This window comes from Xiphias gladius, chromosome 21 (assembly GCF_016859285.1).
Source record: "Xiphias gladius isolate SHS-SW01 ecotype Sanya breed wild chromosome 21, ASM1685928v1, whole genome shotgun sequence".
Lineage (NCBI taxonomy): Eukaryota > Metazoa > Chordata > Actinopteri > Istiophoriformes > Xiphiidae > Xiphias > Xiphias gladius.
In genome coordinates this window covers 9,322,792-9,342,989 of record NC_053420.1, presented here as the reverse complement: position 1 = coordinate 9,342,989, position 20,198 = coordinate 9,322,792, and the positions used below count along the sequence as shown (strand labels likewise).

Here is a 20,198-nt window from a genome sequence, read left to right as displayed (position 1 = left end):
TATTCCTGATAGTTAGAGGTTTTCCCATGCCCTAGAACTACCTTTTTTTTCTTTTTTTTTTTTTCTTTTTTTCCAGGCAGCTGTAAAAGAGGTCAATAGGTTTTTTAGATCAGTGTCATCCGCTTTAAGAGGATTTTCTGAGTATGTTCATAGTTGAGTAGATGTTGCCATATTTGGATAGAAGAGAGGCTCAGCTTTTCCCCCTTTGGGTCTCACATGCGGAAATGAAAAACCCCGGAGTGGCCCAATACAAATAAAAACAGAGCAAATCGTGCATTCCACTTGAATCCCATTTGTAACTCATTAACCCCACGCCTCTGATCAGGGCCTGTCAGCATGAATTACAGGCAACACCGGCTTCGCATTTTTCGTCACGGATCACAGCTGTAACAGAGGCTGACACTTGGGACGCTTCTTTGAGGCGATTCTATCTCCACATACAGGGGAAGGGCTGGATTTGTGTTGACCGATCCCGAGACTTCCCCCTTTCATGTTCCCAGTGTCTGCAAAACGCATCTTTAGACACACGCACACACACACACACACACACACACACACACACACAGGGACTGTGCTCCTACCAAACTAAACACACTCATTTTGTCGAGGGGAGCGCGCACTGATTTACGAACTGGTGCGCGCTTGTTTTCAGCACCATGGAGAGCAGTGCCCCCTCAACAAGACACGAGACGCCCGACACAAGAGCAGGCATCGAAATAGTCTGCTGTATGCGTCGCTTTTGGGACAGCGAGTAGCCTCACGTCCACCGTGCATGTCTGTGTTGACAGTTGCAGCAAAAACAAACAAACAAACAAACAACCCCCCCCCCAGAAAAAGCCCTTTCATCCGCTGAATGTCTGTGGGAAAAGTGGAGCGACGACTCGCTCTTCGTCAAAAGTGTTAGACGCGAACACTGCTGGACTTCATTGCAGAGCAAAGAGTTGTTATTGGCCCCGTGTTATTGGTTTTCCCTTTTGCGTGCAAATGAAGTAAAAGGTGATCCGGTTTGGGTTCACGCCGGGCTTTTAGTGCCGCTGCCATCCCCTGATTGTGGGGCAGTGCCGTATCTGTTATCTGTTGCCCGGGGGGGTAATGTAACGTGGATCAAACAGGTGACGCATCAAGTGTTTTTCTTCCACCGCGTTTGAACGAAGGTTGCGCGCTCGACATCGAGAGTCGAGTTCCTTTCCTATTGGGCGGGTGGTGGACGTATGTCGGACATATGGACGCCGTGGGCGGGTGTCGACTTGTTGTCAAAAAAAAAAAAAAAAAAAGCAGAGGGGAGTGCAGCGCTTCAGCGCGTGGATACGCACGGATAGGTGATGATTAGAAGCGATGGACGTGGCGTCACCCTCGGCTCCCCAAAGCTGTAGGCTTTGGCTGAGAGAGGCGTGGCGCACTCTGCCCCCCACCCCCCAAGACCGAAAACCACCTGTATGGATGAGCGGACCTCCAGCGTGAACCAGTCGCCCGCGTCCGCCACCGACGAGCCGGGGTTATGCTGAGGCGGAGGAGGGCGTCATGACGGTGGAAAACATCCCGGAGGAGTCCGCCGTGCTCTCGGCGCCTCACCTGTCGGTGGATCGATACGAGCGCGGTCGCCAGGGATGCTGCGAGAGGGTGGTGGTCAACATTTCGGGTTTGCGCTTCGAGACGCAACTGAAAACTTTCAGCCAGTTCCCAGACACGCTGCTGGGGGACCCCAGCAAAAGGATGCGCTACTTTGACCCACTGAGGAACGAGTACTTCTTCGACAGGAACAGACCGAGCTTTGACGCCATCCTGTACTACTACCAGTCGGGGGGGCGCATACGGAGACCTGTTAACGTCCCCATTGATATTTTCTCCGAGGAGATTAGGTTTTACCAACTGGGAGAGGAGGCTATGGAGAAATTCCGAGAGGACGAGGGGTTTATAAAAGAGGAGGACCGCGTACTGCCCAAAAATGATTTCCAGAAGCAGGTTTGGCTTTTGTTTGAGTACCCCGAAAGCTCTGGGCCGGCCAGAGGGATAGCCATCGTTTCAGTGCTCGTTATTTTGATTTCAATCGTCATTTTCTGCATGGAGACTCTCCCGGAATTTCGGGACGAGAGGGACCAAGCCACGGTGGCACCCACGGTCAACGGCACTGCTCCCTACGTGCCAAGCCCGTTCACAGACCCCTTCTTCGTCATAGAGACTCTGTGCATCATCTGGTTCTCCTTCGAGCTGCTGGTCAGATTTTTCGCCTGCCCCAGCAAAACTTCCTTCTCCAAAAACATCATGAATATCATCGACATTGTCGCCATAATCCCCTACTTCATCACGTTGGGGACAGAGCTGGCCGAGAGGCAAACCAACGGCGGCCAGCAGGCGATGTCCCTCGCCATCCTGAGGGTGATCAGGCTGGTGAGGGTCTTTCGCATTTTTAAGCTCTCTCGGCACTCAAAGGGACTCCAGATCCTGGGACAGACCCTCAAGGCCAGCATGCGGGAGCTCGGTTTGCTCATATTCTTCCTCTTCATCGGAGTTATTCTCTTCTCCAGCGCCGTTTACTTTGCGGAGGCAGACGACCCCTCGTCCAGCTTCACCAGCATCCCAGATGCGTTCTGGTGGGCAGTTGTCACCATGACCACAGTCGGATACGGGGACATGCATCCGGTGACCATCGGTGGGAAAATAGTGGGGTCGCTGTGCGCAATAGCAGGCGTGCTGACAATTGCCTTACCCGTGCCAGTGATTGTGTCCAATTTCAATTACTTTTACCACCGGGAGACTGAGGGAGAGGAGCACCCACAGTACCTGAACACAGGCAGCTGTGAGCACCTTCCCTCAGAGGAGCTGAGGGGGTCCTGCAGCTCCTCGTCCCTCAGCAAGTCTGAGTACGTGGTGACAGAGGAGGGCATCAACAGTACGTTCAAACAGCCCAACTTCACCACCGAAGACAACCAGAACTGCGTGAACATCAGAAAGATCTTCACAGACGTGTAAATCGGCCAAAAACGGGTCATTGATGGAGCATGAAGGAACAGCAGCTTTGATATATATATTTTTATATAACCAACCGTAATGTGTCAGTCCATATCTGTGGATGAACGCTGCGTAAATGTCCGTTTTAACAAGTAATTTCTGCTTTTTTTTTCTTTCTTTTTTTTAAATTTACGCAAATGCGAAATTTAAAAAAAAATATATATATATCATCATTCTACTTGTCTCCAGTGTAGATTCACATGACCCCAGTATTTCTAAGAGATCAAGAAGTATTAATGTGACCCATAAAACATTTACACTGGAGGAGTATTCATTTCGGTCCCAGCTGTTGTCAGAAAATAAAAATAAAAACAGTTAAAAACAGTTAAGCGACTTGTTAAAACCGATATTTTTACAGTGTATAGTGCCACATGACGCCTACATATCCTGCTGTTATAATGCGAAAGACGTCGGTGGTCATGACCGGGATACACGTGTAGCATGCAGTCTACTGCATCGCATCCACCCGTCAGTCAGAAAGCGACGTCCCGGGCTTCGTGGAAAGAAGAGTTTCATTGTCCAGTCATGTGATGAGTAGACTCTGGCCATTTACATAACCAAATGCCTGTTTAGGTTATATTCAATATCGTAACCTGTCGAGATGTTGGACTCCTGAGTCTTGTTCAGATTATTATTCAGGTGATAAACCGCAGAGTGGTGTGGATGGAAACGCTTATCATAAATTGTAAGTCGAGCTTTACGTAAAACTGTATTTTTATTCAGAACTGCCTATATAGCCTATACTAAATAAAACGAAAATTAAGTGATCCCGACTCGAAATGTCATTATCGCCTTTGGATAAATACCCATACCCTTGCAAATGTCGTCCGCAGCGAAGTGAATAAACGTGCGTTTGAGGTCATGTTGGCGACAGCATGAAAACAACGCGAGTGAAAGGAGGGAGACCGTGCGGCACGCCCCGCCCCCCCTGCTCATTGAGCCCGCCTTGTGATGCAGTCTCCATGGCGACGGTGGTTTCCCCGGTAACCCCTTCGGATGTTACCTCGGCATTGTGTGTTGCAAGACTTTCCAGCTGTGGTTCACTGTCACTTGTATTCTCACCTTTCTGTCCTTGAAGGGTGGTAAAGGGGCAACTGTGGATGCACCAGTTTACATATCGTGTAAAAACTAACGTGGAGTTTCATAATTCACGGGTTTCCATAAAGTTGGATAAGTCAATATCAGTCAGTCAGTGCTATTAGTCCTTCAGGTGAGGTTAATAGCCTGTAGCTTCTGGCGGTATACTGGCAGATATGTAGAAATATGAACATCATGAAAAGCTGTTGCATGAGAGCAGCCTGGCCTTCGTTTTCCCTCCACTAAAACCACCCCGGCCGCTCTGTTTTTCGGATTCTGAGCCCCATTCTCTGAGTTGGCATGCCAACCGGGTCTGACGTCATCCACCTTTCATCCCCATCAGCGCACGCGCTTGCGCATGTGCTTGTAGTGCAAAGTGACACAAACAAACAAACAAACTGGGGAACTCCAAGGAGTTCACTGAAAATTGACCACGGGGCTGTATCTCGTGTATCATGGTGGCCTGCAGTATGCGCCGGAGCTTCTCAAAACTGCAGTTGTGGCGGCAGCAGCAAACGGTGGATGTTCATTAAAGATTAACATGTTGATTATTTTCTAGATTCATCAATGAATCAGTTGGTCTTTAGGATGGGATAACATACTGGAAAATGTCTGTTTTATTTTTCCCAGAATGCAATATAATGTCCTCAGATGTCTTGTTTTGTCTGACTAACAGTCCAAAACCCAAAGACTCCGTTTACAGTGTTTGAAGCTTGAATTTGAGACCATTTGACATTTTGATCAATTTATCTTCAAAAGAGTTGCCAACTCATGTTATGTGATTAATCAATTAGTCAGTCAACATAATAACTTCAGCTCCAATTACTTTTCTTTGTGGATTAATCAGGGAGTGCTCTCTAAGCCTCATTTATTTGCCATTTGTCTGTGTGTGTGGTTAATTGTGACCTCACAAATTAGTACAGAATTCAAAGGTAGGAGGTTTTTATTGACTACTTGCTGTATCATTAACCAGGTAAAACGGTGTGTGTGTGTGTGTGTGTGTGTGTGTGTAAAACCGCTGAACTGTAGGTTTAATCGAGCCTGATGTCATGTGTCGTTTAACCAACACAGAGGCTTCCTCACTGACAACAGCTCAGTACTGCCCTCTAGTGGAACACCTGAGCTATTACCGTTGGAGAAGGAGTTTAATATTGAACTTGCACGGATAATATTTAGCTCCTTCTTATTAGATTGTAAAGGCGACACTTTACTTTGTGTTTATTAATGTACAACTATAACAGCTCTAACTCCTCCTCTGGAAACCCACAAGCGGAGGCTGTTATGTAAACAGATAACGAATGACAGTAGATTAAAACAGTCGTAATCATATGAAATATGTCCTCATAGGAGAAGTTATAATTGTTGACAAATGCTGTTTAATAACAAACACTTAAAAGTATCCTTCTAGCTGTGTACAACTACATTATAGAGTGTTATAAACCATTTATTAAATGTTTGTATATTGCTTATAAATTATAGATAGTACAGCTTAAAGTAAAGTGTTACATGTTTGATGTTTGGAAGAGGGAATATATTATTGTGCCTTTATAATTGTGCTTTTGGCCTACAGTTTATAATTTAGTCCATGTTTTGTCCTAACTGCCTCAGTAACATCGTGGTATCAGCTTGATACTTCATGACTTTTCAGAAAAGGAATAAGAATTTGCTGATAAACATGTTCCATGTTTCAGAAATTTGCTACAAAACTAGGCTCATCACCTCTGTTTGACGTCCTCAATCTGTAAACATGGTTTAATACAAGGGATTTTCATTTAATATACATCTGTGATTTCCATATCAGTCTATTTGGATTTCCCTTACTGGAGTTTTGGAGTGGTTTGTTCACACGACATCGACCTCTCTGGGGTGTAGCCGACCCCAAACATAAGCAATGTGACCATACAGGATAGCATACTGAACATTTCTGTCTGTGAACCTCATAAGGGATGTCCACAGGAGTGGCCAAAGTTTTAGCTACACCTGTACAATCTCATGCAATCCAAGATCTACCTTTTCAAATCTTATAATCTGCAGTTTTCGGTGACATTGTCAGAAATGTGTAAGTTCAGTGATATGTTTATTTTTGAAGCCATAGTTAAAGGTAATGTTGTCCAGGACTATGTCATATCAAGAGGTGTTTCTGAAGGATTTTTTTTTTCTCCTTCCCATTTCCATACATGAGGGGGGCAAAATATTAGAAACCCCTCTGAATACAGTATAATGCGGTACAGCGTGATACCACCACTAACTATGACTTCACTGCAAAAACAGCTAATTTAATTTACACCTCTATGACAGTGTCAGTGAAAACTGAACATCATGAAAGTAGACTTTATGGCAAAACAGTTGTATTGGACCGCATTTGACTATAAAGGTTTACCTAACAACCTGTCCCCCGACTGGATATGCTGTATATTTAATCATGCACAGCACATGAGATATTTCCCCTTCAACAAACGTGCAAGCCCCTTTGTTGCAAAGGGAAGAGTTGCAACCAACTGCTAACTGCTAACTGCTGAATCTCATGTTACAGCGGTAAGTACTTAACCTCTAACCTCTATTCAGATTAGAGGAAAAGAAAACATGTACACTGAAGAATTATAATTGCTATTATTATTATTACTGTTTTTACACATGCAGCACTGGGGTTTGTGAGACCTCGTACAGTGGGTAAAGAACAGTGTTTTGTCCTAGAAATGGCCACGTGGCTGTCTGGAATTTTTCATGCAGGTCAGGAAACTACCATATAATTCCATTGAGAGGCTTTTAGTTTGGCCCATAATGCCTATGTTTCCCAGGAGACAAAGGGAGTTACAGTTTGTGAGCCAGAGAGGAAAGAAACAACAACTCCTCCTTACTTACACTTTCCATGACTTTTAACCAGGAAAAAATGGGACATCAAGATTACTTGAAATTTACTTTGCATTATGCTGTGCTGTACTGGTAAAAAAAGCAAAATGCACTTTTGCAACATCACGTGGAGGCTTGTGTAGTTTTCCACAATAAAGCAAAATTTAAACAAAAGACGTGAAGTAATGAGCAGAGTAGACAAAAAACCTTATTACAGCCTCATGCGTTCCTGAAACTATATGTACAAATGCCAAAATATCCACAGAATTGTTATCATGACATCCTATCAAATGCACAGCTACCCTATAACCCGCTTTGGAAATTATATTCATAATACACTGTAACTACAAATTGGCTAACCTAAGTTTAAGTTAAAATATTTGTTGGGACGTCTCTTCTCATCTGTTTTAGTAACATGTGGTCCATATTTGATTTGTGTATACAAATGCTCATTTCTTCTACAAATCAGGCTCCACACACACAAACAAAACATTTAAGGGAGGTAATCAAAACATTTCGAAGAAGAGCAGAAAATTTGAGATTACTTAACATCATAACATATAGTATAATTGTCCACACGGGATCATTTAAAAGTGAAGCACTTTTGCATTGAGATTCACAGATTTTAACCTTTTGTCTGCTTTGCTGAGTTTTCAGTTTTATCTGCAGAATTACAAAGACCTCACTCCTGCAGGCCAGATACCATGTGGCCCACAGCTCCAGGTCCAGTGCCTCAGATCTGCTGAGTGGCTTTGTTCCCTGTGTCTCCTCTACTGCAGTTAAAGTCCTCTTCAATGTATTTTTAACCAGGGGAAAATTTAAAATGTGCCTCCAAGTTACCCAGCCACCGTATATCATCTCCTGCAGAGCTCAGCAGCAGTGCTAGCAAGAGACACCTGCAGTTCAGCCTGTGTTGCTCTGGTCTGTGGAGAGGGGAAGATCGAATTAGAGGTAAATTTGTTAGACCTTAATAGGCTGAGATATTGTGGCCTTACGAGGAGATCTATGTGGCTTTTCTTTAAATCATTAAAAGAACTTATCGGTCATTTCTGTGTGTACTCATCTCATCAGTAGTTCAATTTAGTAGTTCAATCATTTAGTAGCTAAAGAGCCAGATATTTCCCTGAGGAGTTTGTGGAGACAAAAACAGTTAAAAGGACACTGAATATTGGACTTCAATTTACCATATTGCCAGAAACACAAATCCAAATGAATGTTAATGCTGCTCTGTCTCCGCTGGATGTGTGAATAATCAGCTGTTTGCTAAGCTGTTTGTGACAACATCTGAAGTGATACTATGTCATTGTTATGTTTTTATCTCCACCAAGTGGCCAAAAAAAAAGAGTTAATGCAACTTTAACAGTCTGGTCTTATTTGTAATCTCGGTCACTTATTCTTTGATCAGACAGTTCCTGTTTTAAATCAAAATTTAGCCAGTTTTAGACTATTTTGCTGTGGAAACATTCTTGTACAGATGCTTGTTTAGACAACATTTAACATTTGAGAACTTTGCCTTCCTTTATTAAATGAAAGAAAAAGAGTTTTTTAGACAGAGCATCTTTATTTTTTATTTTTCAAAATAAGGTCTCAAAGAGCACACTTGTGCTATCTGTACAGAATACAGGGTTTCGGTTTACCCAGCCCTAGTTACATAATAGCATGAGACTGTCATTACACATAGATGTAAACAGAGATTCAACATAGAAAACAGAATTAAGAATGATTTAAAGCAAGATGCACACTTATGATATCAATGTGTGTGTCTGCTAGTTTTAAATACAATGATATGTCTAATTGTCTCGCTGTCCCTGTGTGAATGTCTGTGTGCATATGAATGAGCATGCTTGAGTGCTGCACAGCTGTAAGACAGTCACAGCCGGTACGCCCGAATGCTCTCAGCTGAGGGATCCTGGTCATTAGAAAACAGAAAGTACTGGAGAGGACAAGCACACACACACACACACACACGCGGGCACCGAGTCACAGGGAAGGCACCCACATGAGGCCACATGTGTGATACACAAATACACACCCAGACACAGGAAGCTGCAAACAGTCCGCTCCACAGCTGGTCCTCTCCGACACTGCTGCTCCGGGCAGACAAGAGGATACGAGTCCAGGAATCGTGCTCAGTCAGGGTGGGGGGTAGAGGAGACCCCGGGCTTCCCCTCTTGTCTCGTCTCCTCGCTGTCCTCATCATGCCAACGTTCACCACATGAGAGGAATGATGCCTCGCAGCGGCGGGCTACCTCTAATGATACCCAGCATGCCAGCATGGGGAGTGTATGCCAGGAGAGGTGCCGCTTGTCATCCTTGAACTTTACCAAAGCACAGTCATGACGCGCCGGTGAGGGGAAGAGGGAAGGCAGCAGCTGCATCCAGTGCAATTATTCACAGCACTGCACATTTTTCTTCCTGCTCTGATGATATTTTTATGTGGTACAGTATTTGCCCTAAAACTGTAACCTAGTGCTGCCAAAAATAGAAACCGTGAGACATATTGCCATTATTTCTCTGGTTGCCATTCATCCATCTGCTCTTTGGAGAACATGTAATGGCACTCTGGGGGCTATTCATAAAGTTCAGAGCTTTCAGTGAGAGAAAGAAAAGCCCGGAAAGCATGTCCAAGAAAGCATATGTATACCCTCCCCCCAGAGGGCCGACATGCCAAAGCTGACCGTGAAACCATTTTCATATAGGCAACTGTGGCATATGCTGGAGCATATGTCCCAGGTGTGGAACTGTGAAACAAGGAAAATAATAATCCACACGTTTTTACACTTTTTCTAACCAAGAATTTATCTGTAAGTAATGCAGCTGACTGCAGGGGAATGAAAAGTGCTTTGTCATCGTGCTGTAACTTTACCTGAAATATCCCAGCGGCACCAGGCGTGATGTCACCGCCCAGCCTCCTCCCAGTGCTGCCCACAGAGACGGTCTCCGTAGCAACCAAATAAGGCTGAGCCAAAGATTCGTCCAACTACATTAGCAATGCTGACCTCAAACTATGTCTTTTGATATTCTGGTGCTTTTAGGCGCTTTCCAGGAGTCTGTTTATCTTAACCTTGACATACAGGATTAATATTATCAGGGGTAAAAGTCAGATGCCTTGTCCAGGCCTCGTGACCCCGGCAACTGTGAAACCCTGGGTCATCCCTCAGGTGTTCTGTGAGTCGGAGTGGCCGCTGTGTCCAGAAGCAGCGGTGTCGCCTCCGGACGAGGTTGAGGCAAATATTTTGGTTCTCTGAGTCGCAGGCAAACAAAAAACCTGAGCATTGCATCATCTCAGTGACACAGTAGCTGCCACTGTAAATGCCACAAGCCTTATAATGTGCATCTGTGCTGCAGCAAAAAAAACAAACAAACAAACAAAAAACACAGCAGCCCATTTGTTCTCAAACATTGTAAAACAGACCTGATTATGTTTGTTGCTCATGCTTTTAATGCCGAATTATTTCATGTACATTCTATCAAGTAAAAATGGAGCAAAACTTGGATTTGCTAAAATATTCAGGGGCGGAGCCATATGCTGTAAACTGTCACTGCTGTATTCAACGCAAGTAAGCCACGTCCCCTTTCAGAGCCCTGCTGTGCATGTAAAAGCCTTATTGCCACAGACACACAAACAATCAGCCTCATTTCTATTCTCTCACCCTCATACCACAGGTACCCTCTTTCTAGTATGACCTTGGTGTAATATAAACAGGTGTTCCCTGAAGCAAACACTTGTCATGACTTGAATTTCACTCACTCATACAGACACATTGTATAATGCAGCATAAGGGTATCCCTGCAACAGTGACACTGACTCACTCACTGACTGACTCATACTCCCTCTCTTCAGTAACAGGGTAGCTCACTGAACCGAATGTAGCCAAGATTTTTTTTTCTTTTTTTCGTTTTCATTTTGCTGCTGTCGGTACAAATGACAAATGAAGAGGCCGTATAGTAACGTGTGCATGCGTGTTCATGTCAGCCAAATGTTGCATGCTGTGAATTTGATTTCTACGAACAGCAGCATGTGCCAATGCAGTAAAATGTGTTCATATGGAAAATGTCTATAGGTAGTGACTAGCGTTCTGCAGACCCACAAGTTTAGATAATAAGCTCGTGCAGTGGGCGTGTGTGGAGATTTCTGTGCGGTTATCAGTCTAAGTGAGGTGCAGCTTGGCAGTATACCGCATTGGACCAGTGTCCTTGTGTCTCTCCCGGTGTCTGGCTCTTTTCCAGCGTCTGCCCTCATCTTGCTGGGCCACAATCTGACGAGCACGACTCCCTCCTTTCCCTCCCTTTTTGTTTTCCTCCCTCTCTTTGCACAATGCTCTCTCTTCCCTGTCCTTCTCTTATTTATCTCCATCTCTTTTTGCCTCTGCTTCAGATGTACCATTAGCTCCAGGGGACACAGAGGAGGACACAGGGAGCTGCATTGCTACAGTATATATTTGTGTACCTAACCCACTCTTTTTATTTATTGCCTCCACTTTCTGATCCCGCTCCCGTAGTTGCATGCATAATCTGGCCTCTTTTGCAGGGGACCTTAGTTTCTATCTCCTGAGAAGCAAAGCTGAAATGACTCATCCCCCAGAGGGTTAAATAAATTCCAATACATCTTCTCAGTGAAGGTGCATTGGAGAAAAAAAAAAAGTGTTGCTAGATACCCCGAGGAGTGAAAATAAAAAAACATGGTAGCAAATAGAAAATTGTCAGAATGTATAGTATGAGATCATTTTAGCAGAAGATTTTCATTAACTAGGGTGATGATTTTGCATGGGAGAATTTGCTAATGAGGAATTACACACAGGAGAGTGTTGCATCATCATATCTAGAAGCAGAAAATCTGTTTTAATGCAGAAGCAAATCCAAGAGTGAGCATGATATGTAGAGTTCATCTGTCCCATATTATTGCATTATGTTGACTATTATATTGAGCTTGTACTAAGCAGAGAAAGGGTGTTGAAGTTGAGTCATGTTGGAATTTGGACCTTTTTGTCTGCAGCCTTTTTCATACTTTGTGTGTGTGTGTGTGTGTGTGTGTGTGTGTGTGTGTGTGTGTGTGTGTGTGTGTGTGTGTGTGTGTGTGTGTGTGTGTGAGTGTGAGAGAGTGTGAGTGTGTGAGTGTGAGAGAGAGAGAGATGGAAACCTGTGGCTGCTGCAATGCAGTACTAAAGAGCAAGGAGGTATCTATAGTGTCCATAAGAGGAGCACTGCACTCCAGGGACTGGGCAAAACAGCCCTGACACTTGCCACTGATAAACATACGTGTCTCGTGGGAATTTTGGGTACAGCTAATTTCCTCGTAATTTTGTAACTACTGACCAAATACACAAAATGGACATTTTAACCGGGGGAAATGTGCTCGGCATCGAATTTTAATACTTTTTGGTACAGAAAGGAAAATGTTCTTCAAGCCCTTTTTAGGGAGATCAAGGAGAAAACGCATATTAAAAGCCTTTATATAATCTGTCATATTGGTTTAAAACGCTGACCGCTTTTGACGTCACAGGGTCTTCATCAGCCCAGAAAAAATAAGAACAGATTGATTACATCTCATGCTACTATATATAGACAGTACACCGGAAGTAGACATTACTCCATCACATAATTCAATGTTTTTGGTACCGACTGAAAATAGGTTTTTATCACCATGTGCTGCATTAATCTGTCAAGGACCAAACGTTTGCAATAAATGTCTGGGCAAATACATAGACTCACTTACTCACTCTCTAATCAGATAGTTCCTGATTTAAATTAAAATTTTGCCAGTTTTAAAATCCACGTGCCTCCAAGTTCCCGTCGTGTCCAGTGCAACCAGTACTTCTATGCCAGAATAATGTTTAATCCGTGATATTTTGTGGTAATTTGATTGAACACAACTTTATCGTCAATATGGACCATGTCAGCACAAGGTAAACTAGAATAATAAAGCTCTTAAATTAGATTCTGACACAGTGTCCCACTATAAGGCATGGCTGCAAAATCCGCATATAATGGAGCACCAGGCATAGTTGATATTATACTTCCATGGTGCAAATTTCCAATTAATCTAATTACCAAAACCAACTGGCAGTGAAGCTGGGGATTTTGGGCCCCTTTAGGGTCTACAACGCCCACTTTACCCAGTTAGTAATCAAGCCATGGTACTAGGAAAGAAATATTTCAAATGACATCTTGCATCAAATGTCTTGTCAGAGTTATAGACTTGTTTACTTACTCTTACTTCTTAAGAAGTAATATTCTTGCAAATATGGGGCGTCTTTGTGACCTAGTGGTTAAGACACATACCATTTAACTGTAATCTTCCCAGTTCGTTTCAAGCGGAGTACTATTTTTGTCATACCCTTCTCTTTCACCACATTTTCTGTTTATTTCTTTACCATCAGATATCTAATAAAGAAGAGAAAACAAAAAATATTAATAACTAACAGTTTTAGGCAGTTTTTTTCCAGCAGATTTCTTACACGGCAGCTTGTGTTTAGACAACATTCAACATTTGAGATGTTCAGCTTCTTTAGTTAAATGAAAAAAAGCTTTTGCGGAAAAGCATGTTCATTCAACTCAGAGTAAGGCATTGAGTACCGGTGTCATTTTTCTGTCAGTAGTGAAACTCAGGTATCATATCAGCACAAGTATTGAAATATTTTTTGAGCTTGTTTACTGGTGAAAATCACCTTGTGCAGCTGAAGTTCAGGTGGGATAAGTCAAGTAATTTTGTGTTGGATTAACAAAAGAATTCCTCCTTATTGCATATGATTAGATGGCAGGAAATAGTTTCACCGTAAGGAAATGACCCGTCCTTCATTTATAACACACTTTCAGTTTCCTCAAGTTGATTTTCGCGGCTCCCTGATGGAGACGAGGATGAGTCCTGAAATCAATACCACTTGGAAACAAATTCATCGTTGACACCCTCATCTGCTGACCTACACAACCACCCATTTTCACCTCCCCAAATGATTAAAACACACACAGCATTTACAATGCCGGGACCCCTCGCTTTTAATTAAAGCAAGCCAGCTAATGCAAAGTGAACTGAGCTTTAGAGCCTGCATTAACAGTCTTTGTAACAGGCCCCCAGCTCATAAATAATGGCTGTGCTGTCATGAGGAACCTGGGAAAGCCATTAAGAGATAGTGAGAGGTATCCGCATGTGCGGCGGCAGGCAGGCAGGCAGTCAGACAGACAGAGACAGAAGGGACAACGCTGGGAGCCGTGATGGTCTCAGGTCTGCCAGGAGTAACCTTGGCAAAGCCAATTCTCACACATTACCCCCCCCCCCATTCACCCCGTCACTTCCACGACCAAGGGATTCCTGCTGACCTTTGGCTTTTCTCGAGGTCACTTCTGGCCAAGGTGCTTTCACTCCCAGCTACACTGATGATACTGGCAGAGGTTTTACTATTGATCAGTTTGTTCTTCAGTCTGAATCTAGCAGGGCAGGATGATGGAGGTTTTGCGCTATTTTAGTCACCCTCCTATCTATTATTAATGAAGCTTGTTGCCAGGAAAGGTTGCAAATATAACTGCTGTGCACAAGAAGTAAAAAGAAACAAGAATTACAAGAATGAGAAATGTCTCTTCTTAAACATGCATCTCAGGTAGATTTTTGTTTGTGGCACAATTGAATGAACATGCTGAATTATTCTCCAAAGTCACAGCCACGGTCTCATATCATGTCAGAGTAATGCTATAGCTTGCTATATTATTTATGTTAAATAATTCTGGTGTTTGTCACTCAACCTTATGATAATGTCACTTTGGGGGGGCAGCATTCAAAACAGGCTGCAACAAAAGCTCATTTGCCCATAAATCTGGCATTGCGGATTAAAAAAAAGACACCAACTGACCAGCAGCATCGCTGCTGAACAATGCAGGAGATGTGTACCCCTTTAAATTGCCCACACTGCAGATAAGGTAAGGAGTGGTAGGCTAGAGTGCGGATGGAGAGCGCGTTTTTTTTCGCCCTTGCCTCCTCAATCACCAGCACGTCTCTTGGTATGCATAGCAGTGCCCGACTGCAGGTTTGACTAAGCTTTGCATACCAGCCCAGCGGCCACTGCTGGCTACAGAAATATTTAAGCCAGACATGTTTCTTTCACCTATTTAAAAAAAACAAAACAAAAAACAACCTCTCACCTCCTGCCGAGCAGAGTCCACGCAGGTCTAACGAAGGCCGCTTTATGTGTGTGTGTGTGTGTGTGTGTGTGTGTCTACTTGGGGCTCTGGCTCGGTGAAATTGCATAATCTTCTGGCCCACTACGTAGGGCGAATTCTTCCACCCATGTCGTTTCAAGTCAGCGTCTGGAGATGCCGCGCCGCTCACCACGTAGGCTATTAGGAGCCTCGCAGAGCTGTGTCTGTGCAAGTGGCGTTGGGACGCACTTGACTCCCTGCCCGAGCATATCTGCAGCGCGGAGTCCGCATTCTTGGCGAGATGTTGTTATATGGGGCGAGCGCGTGATTGAAGAAGAAATCAAACAAACAAAACAAACAAACAAACAAAAAAAATCTACATTGGCTGGGTGACGCATGAATAGACTTAAATTCTCTGAGCGGCAGATCGGTTGTCATTTTGAATTAAAAAAAGGATTCATTATGGATGCATATGTCCCAGAACGCGTCTGATAATTAAATCGTGGTAATAAGGTTGTCTTTTTTAAGCTCCCCCCCACCTCCTCGCCTCGCGCCCCCCCCGTGCAGATGTTGCCTCTCTGGGCACCTTCTCAGGACTATTTACCTTTGCGGCTGTCTGCAGCCACAGCTCGTCACACAGTCGCGGTGGCGTGGAGGGGAACAGCGGAGGCAGATCATTCTGCTGATCCCAGCACCTTTGGTTATTGAGGGGAAGCACCAGCAGCTCCTTGATCGGTTCCCTCCTCCCTTTTTTTTTTTTTTTTTTTTTTTTTTTTGCCAATCGCCATCCCACGACAGCCTACCCCGAGGAAAGGAGTCGGGGAGGGGAAAGCGAGGACACACCCGCACATACTGTACCCGGTGTACACGGCGAGGAGGCTGCAGACAACATGAGGTGAATATCATCGACTGGCCCAAATTGGAAAAATCCATTTTTTTTTTTTTAACGCTCTCTGAAGACAGAAGACCTGATTGTCGTAGCTGGTTTATTCACCTTCCTGATACCAGTGTCCAGCAGGAGCATAAACTCACTTCCAGATATGAAGATGATGTCAGCAGGTATGTAAGAAATGGAGATAGAGCAGCTCACGTTTACCTATCTACTTAATTTCGATTAAATGTGAGTTTAAGTAGAAATCGTCATAATGACCAATAAGCATGCAGTTATTTATTTGTTGTATTTTTCATAAGGATTTTATCTCCTAAAACTGTGCTCCCACTCTATGAGTGGAGATGGTGCAGACAAGAGATACAGTTTTTCTCTTGGAACCTATTTCCCACTATGGATAAATTATTTATAGATGTTTTTGAATATTTCAGAGACAGGCACCATTTCCAGACTAAAATGCTCCAACAAAACTAAACTGAAGTGAGTTAATATGAGGTGTTTGTTTGTTTGTTTGTTTTTTTGGCACAGCAGTAAATCTTAAAACTGTCTCGTATATTTGTGTTTAGACTGCAGTGGTTATCTATGATATTCTACACAGGATGCTGTCTATATGAATTAGGTGCCTGCTGCATTGCCATATTCATGCATGGCTTCACTGCAAAAGGTATTCCCATTCATTTCAGTGGATATTGACCATTGCAGCAGCTCAGTGTCCCAATTTATGAGCTTCTGTAAATTTTACATGCCTCTTAGCCTCCGAGTTTACCTGCATTGAAGCAATTTATATGCAAGGCGGATTTTTTATTTGCATATGAATTTGCCCACGTAAGGAGCAGTAGTGTTAGCCTCAAGTTTCCATTAGCTGCTTCATTTTGATATCGACTGCCTTCTCAGGACGGTCTAACTTTACATAACTCGTATCAAATCTTATGACATTGTTTTAGAGGGTGGCTTCATTTTCATCTATTTTGAGCTGTTTGATCTTCAAGCCAAAGCGAAGTCCGGATGTCTTTGGACTAAATGGAAGCAGTATTGAGTGCTGAATCATGTCTCAGGTTTATCTGACCTTGTTGTCTGTCTTTGCTTTATCTGTCCTACATGCAGTCAGATCCTAGGTGACATCCTGTGGCCGTCAGGTCTTTACGGTGTTGAGCCCCCCCCTCTCCTGGCCCCTTCCTGCAGTTCTCCAGGCTGCAGGACCCAGACTCACTGAAAAGTGCAGGCCTCCTCCCCCTGCAGAATGACTGTTGCCACAGGCGACCCCTCTGACGAGGCGGCTGCACACCCGGGGCACCCGCAGGACTACGACCCGGAGGCCGACCATGAGTGTTGTGAGAGGGTGGTCATCAACATCTCAGGGCTGCGCTTTGAGACACAACTCAAAACCCTCTCCCAGTTCCCAGAGACACTGCTGGGGGACCCCAAAAAGAGGATGCGGTACTTTGACCCACTGAGGAACGAGTATTTTTTCGACAGGAACAGACCCAGCTTTGACGCCATATTGTATTATTACCAATCAGGGGGCCGGCTAAGAAGGCCAGTCAACGTCACCCTTGATATTTTCTCAGAGGAAATTCGCTTCTACGAGCTGGGCGAGGAGGCCATCGAAATGTTCAGAGAAGACGAGGGTTTCATCAAGGAGGAAGAGCGGCCCCTTCCTGAAAATGAGTTTCAGAGACAGGTGTGGCTGCTGTTCGAGTACCCAGAGAGCTCAGGTCCTGCTAGGATTATTGCCATAATCTCTGTCATGGTCATCTTGATATCTATAGTCAGTTTCTGCTTGGAGACCCTCCCCATTTTCCGCAATGATGAGGAGGAAATGCACAAGTCTCATGCGGAAGTGTTTTCACCTGAGACCAACACCACAATCATCAGCTACACATCCACCTACTTCACTGACCCCTTCTTTATCCTGGAGACTCTTTGCATAATATGGTTCTCCTTTGAGTTCCTGGTGCGCTTCTTTGCCTGTCCCAGCAAAGCAGGCTTTTTTGGTAATATAATGAACATTATTGATATTGTTGCCATTATCCCTTACTTCATCACTCTTGGCACGGAGCTAGCAGACAGGCCAGAGGATGGTCAAGCAGGTCAGCAAGCCATGTCTTTAGCCATTCTCAGGGTCATCCGCTTAGTACGAGTCTTCAGAATTTTCAAGCTCTCTCGTCACTCCAAGGGGCTTCAGATTTTGGGCCAGACCCTGAAAGCCAGCATGAGAGAGTTGGGCCTGCTCATTTTCTTCCTCTTCATAGGGGTCATCCTTTTCTCCAGCGCCGTCTACTTTGCTGAAGCGGACGAGCCCGAGTCACAGTTCGAGAGCATCCCAGATGCGTTTTGGTGGGCTGTGGTGTCCATGACAACAGTCGGCTATGGTGATATGGTCCCAACTACCATTGGTGGTAAGATCGTGGGCTCCCTCTGTGCCATCGCAGGTGTGCTGACCATTGCCTTGCCAGTGCCTGTCATTGTGTCCAACTTCAACTACTTCTATCACCGTGAGACTGAAGGTGAAGAACAGGCGCAGTACCTGCAGGTCAACGTCCCTAAAGCTGATTCAGCGGAGGAGCTGAAGAAGAGCCGGAGCGGCTCCACCATCAGTAAATCGGACTATATGGAGATCCAGGAGGCTGTGAACAACAGCAACGAGGACTTTCAGGAGGAGAACCTCAAGACAGCCAACTGCACACTGGCCAACACAAACTATGTAAACATCACCAAAATGCTCACGGACGTGTAGTTATCTATTGTTTTCCTCCCAGTGACAGCGGAAATTGCGGAGCTGAGCAACTGGACGGGACAGGTGTACAGCCTCCCCCCTCACGTGTGCTTGAAAAATCAAGGCAATAGAATTCAGGATGTTGATGATGATGATGATGATAATGATAATGATGATGATAGACAGTGAAAAAAATATTACATAGACCATTCGCTCACCCTGCGCTCATCCTGTCTTCACTCCCTACAACTTGCCCTTACAACTCCTGATTACTGTCAAACAGAGTGAAATTTCAAATTTTGTATTTCTGCATGGAGTTGGCTTTGTGTGTGTGGCTGTTTAAAAAAAAAAAATAATAATAATAATGATACCTAAAAATTTCCTGCTCACAACAGTAGCCAACAGTAGTGCACAAAAAGAAAAGAAAAAGGGGTGAAACACTGCAAGATAAGAATTGATTATTGCATAAAGAAAGCAACACAACACAAGCCCTGCTTTAGCCCCCTGTCCCGTGGTCCCTCATTTCCCAAGGCACACTGCCCTGTCATGCGCTTTCTGAAGAGCCCTACTTGTGCGCTACATATTCTGCTTCCTGGAGCCAATGAAACAAAACTGTCTTATGCTACACCATTTAAAGATAAGAGGATGTGTGAGGATAAAGCAAGCTCACTCCAGCGCTGATATGGCCTGTGGGTGACTTGTGACAAGGTTTGTGGTTAAGTACACCACATTATTTCAAGGATGAATGACAGCCATCAGCGCTAAGCTTATGGTTCGACACCTTTTTTTCCCAGTAGACATCAGTATCTGATGAATGACTGAGAATGGCCTTGACTTTTCACTGCTTTGGTCTTATATGTACTGTATGTATTGCAATGCAAGCTTTCCCCCTTCCATTCACCCAAACTGGTCTTACTGCAGAGCTTTGAGGACAGCTTGAATGTTTCTTCTTGTTTTGTCTGTCTCTCACAGTTTCACACACACATGGTACCTACTCATATAGATAGGTAGATTAACTGTGACTTAACTGATAGCCGGTAGGTAGGTGCTGTTAGTAGTAAATGTAGTCAGTAGATTATTGCATGACATTTTTATCTGAATGAGAATTTCTACTTGTTTCTCAACTGCCACTTGCTTCATCACACCACTGTATATTTGTCTGTACACTGCCTTCTATACAAAGCCACACTTTAAAAAAGTATGCCTGCAGAAAGCTGTTTCAAAAACCTGAAGCTGTATGTTAGAGGATTTCTTAAGGAATAATCATAAGGCCAAATCCTAGGCTTAATAGGATGCGGTGTCCTCGTCAATATTAACATTCCATGTAGAAGTCATTGCTGTTCAACTTTTGCTGCAGCTGAGCGTGAACTAGGCATAAACTCTCACACTAGTTGTGGACATTAATCCCAGTAGTAGATGTAATAGACTTGCAGTGCTTTCTTTTTTCACAGATTCGTCTAATGATCACGTCCTCATGATCAAAATAGCGACTTTTAAGGACTCGTGTATAGAATAATGCTTCCCCTG

At 44.1% G+C, this 20,198-nt stretch overlaps 2 protein-coding genes across 2 annotated transcripts; both read left to right on the top strand.

The window, feature by feature from the left end:
- Positions 1-1,436: 1,436 nt before the first annotated feature.
- Positions 1,437-3,031, top strand: LOC120807556 (potassium voltage-gated channel subfamily A member 3). The gene is given in 2 exon segments (XM_040159745.1): positions 1,437-1,490; positions 1,492-3,031. Coding segments are annotated over 2 exon segments (1,533 nt in total). The 3' UTR covers positions 2,971-3,031.
- A 14,164-nt stretch (positions 3,032-17,195) lies between these two features.
- LOC120807557 (potassium voltage-gated channel subfamily A member 2) lies at positions 17,196-18,804 on the top strand. Its single transcript, XM_040159746.1, has one exon. The coding sequence runs from the start codon at positions 17,196-17,198 to the stop codon at positions 18,690-18,692; it is 1,497 nt and encodes a 498-aa protein (XP_040015680.1). The 3' UTR covers positions 18,693-18,804.
- The last annotated feature ends 1,394 nt before the right edge of the window (positions 18,805-20,198 follow it).

What these genes read in the sequence shown, in the direction of transcription:
- LOC120807557 (XM_040159746.1), top strand. Translation starts at nt 17,196, where the DNA reads ATGACTGTTGCCACAGGCGACCCCTCTGACGAGGCGGCTGCACACCCG.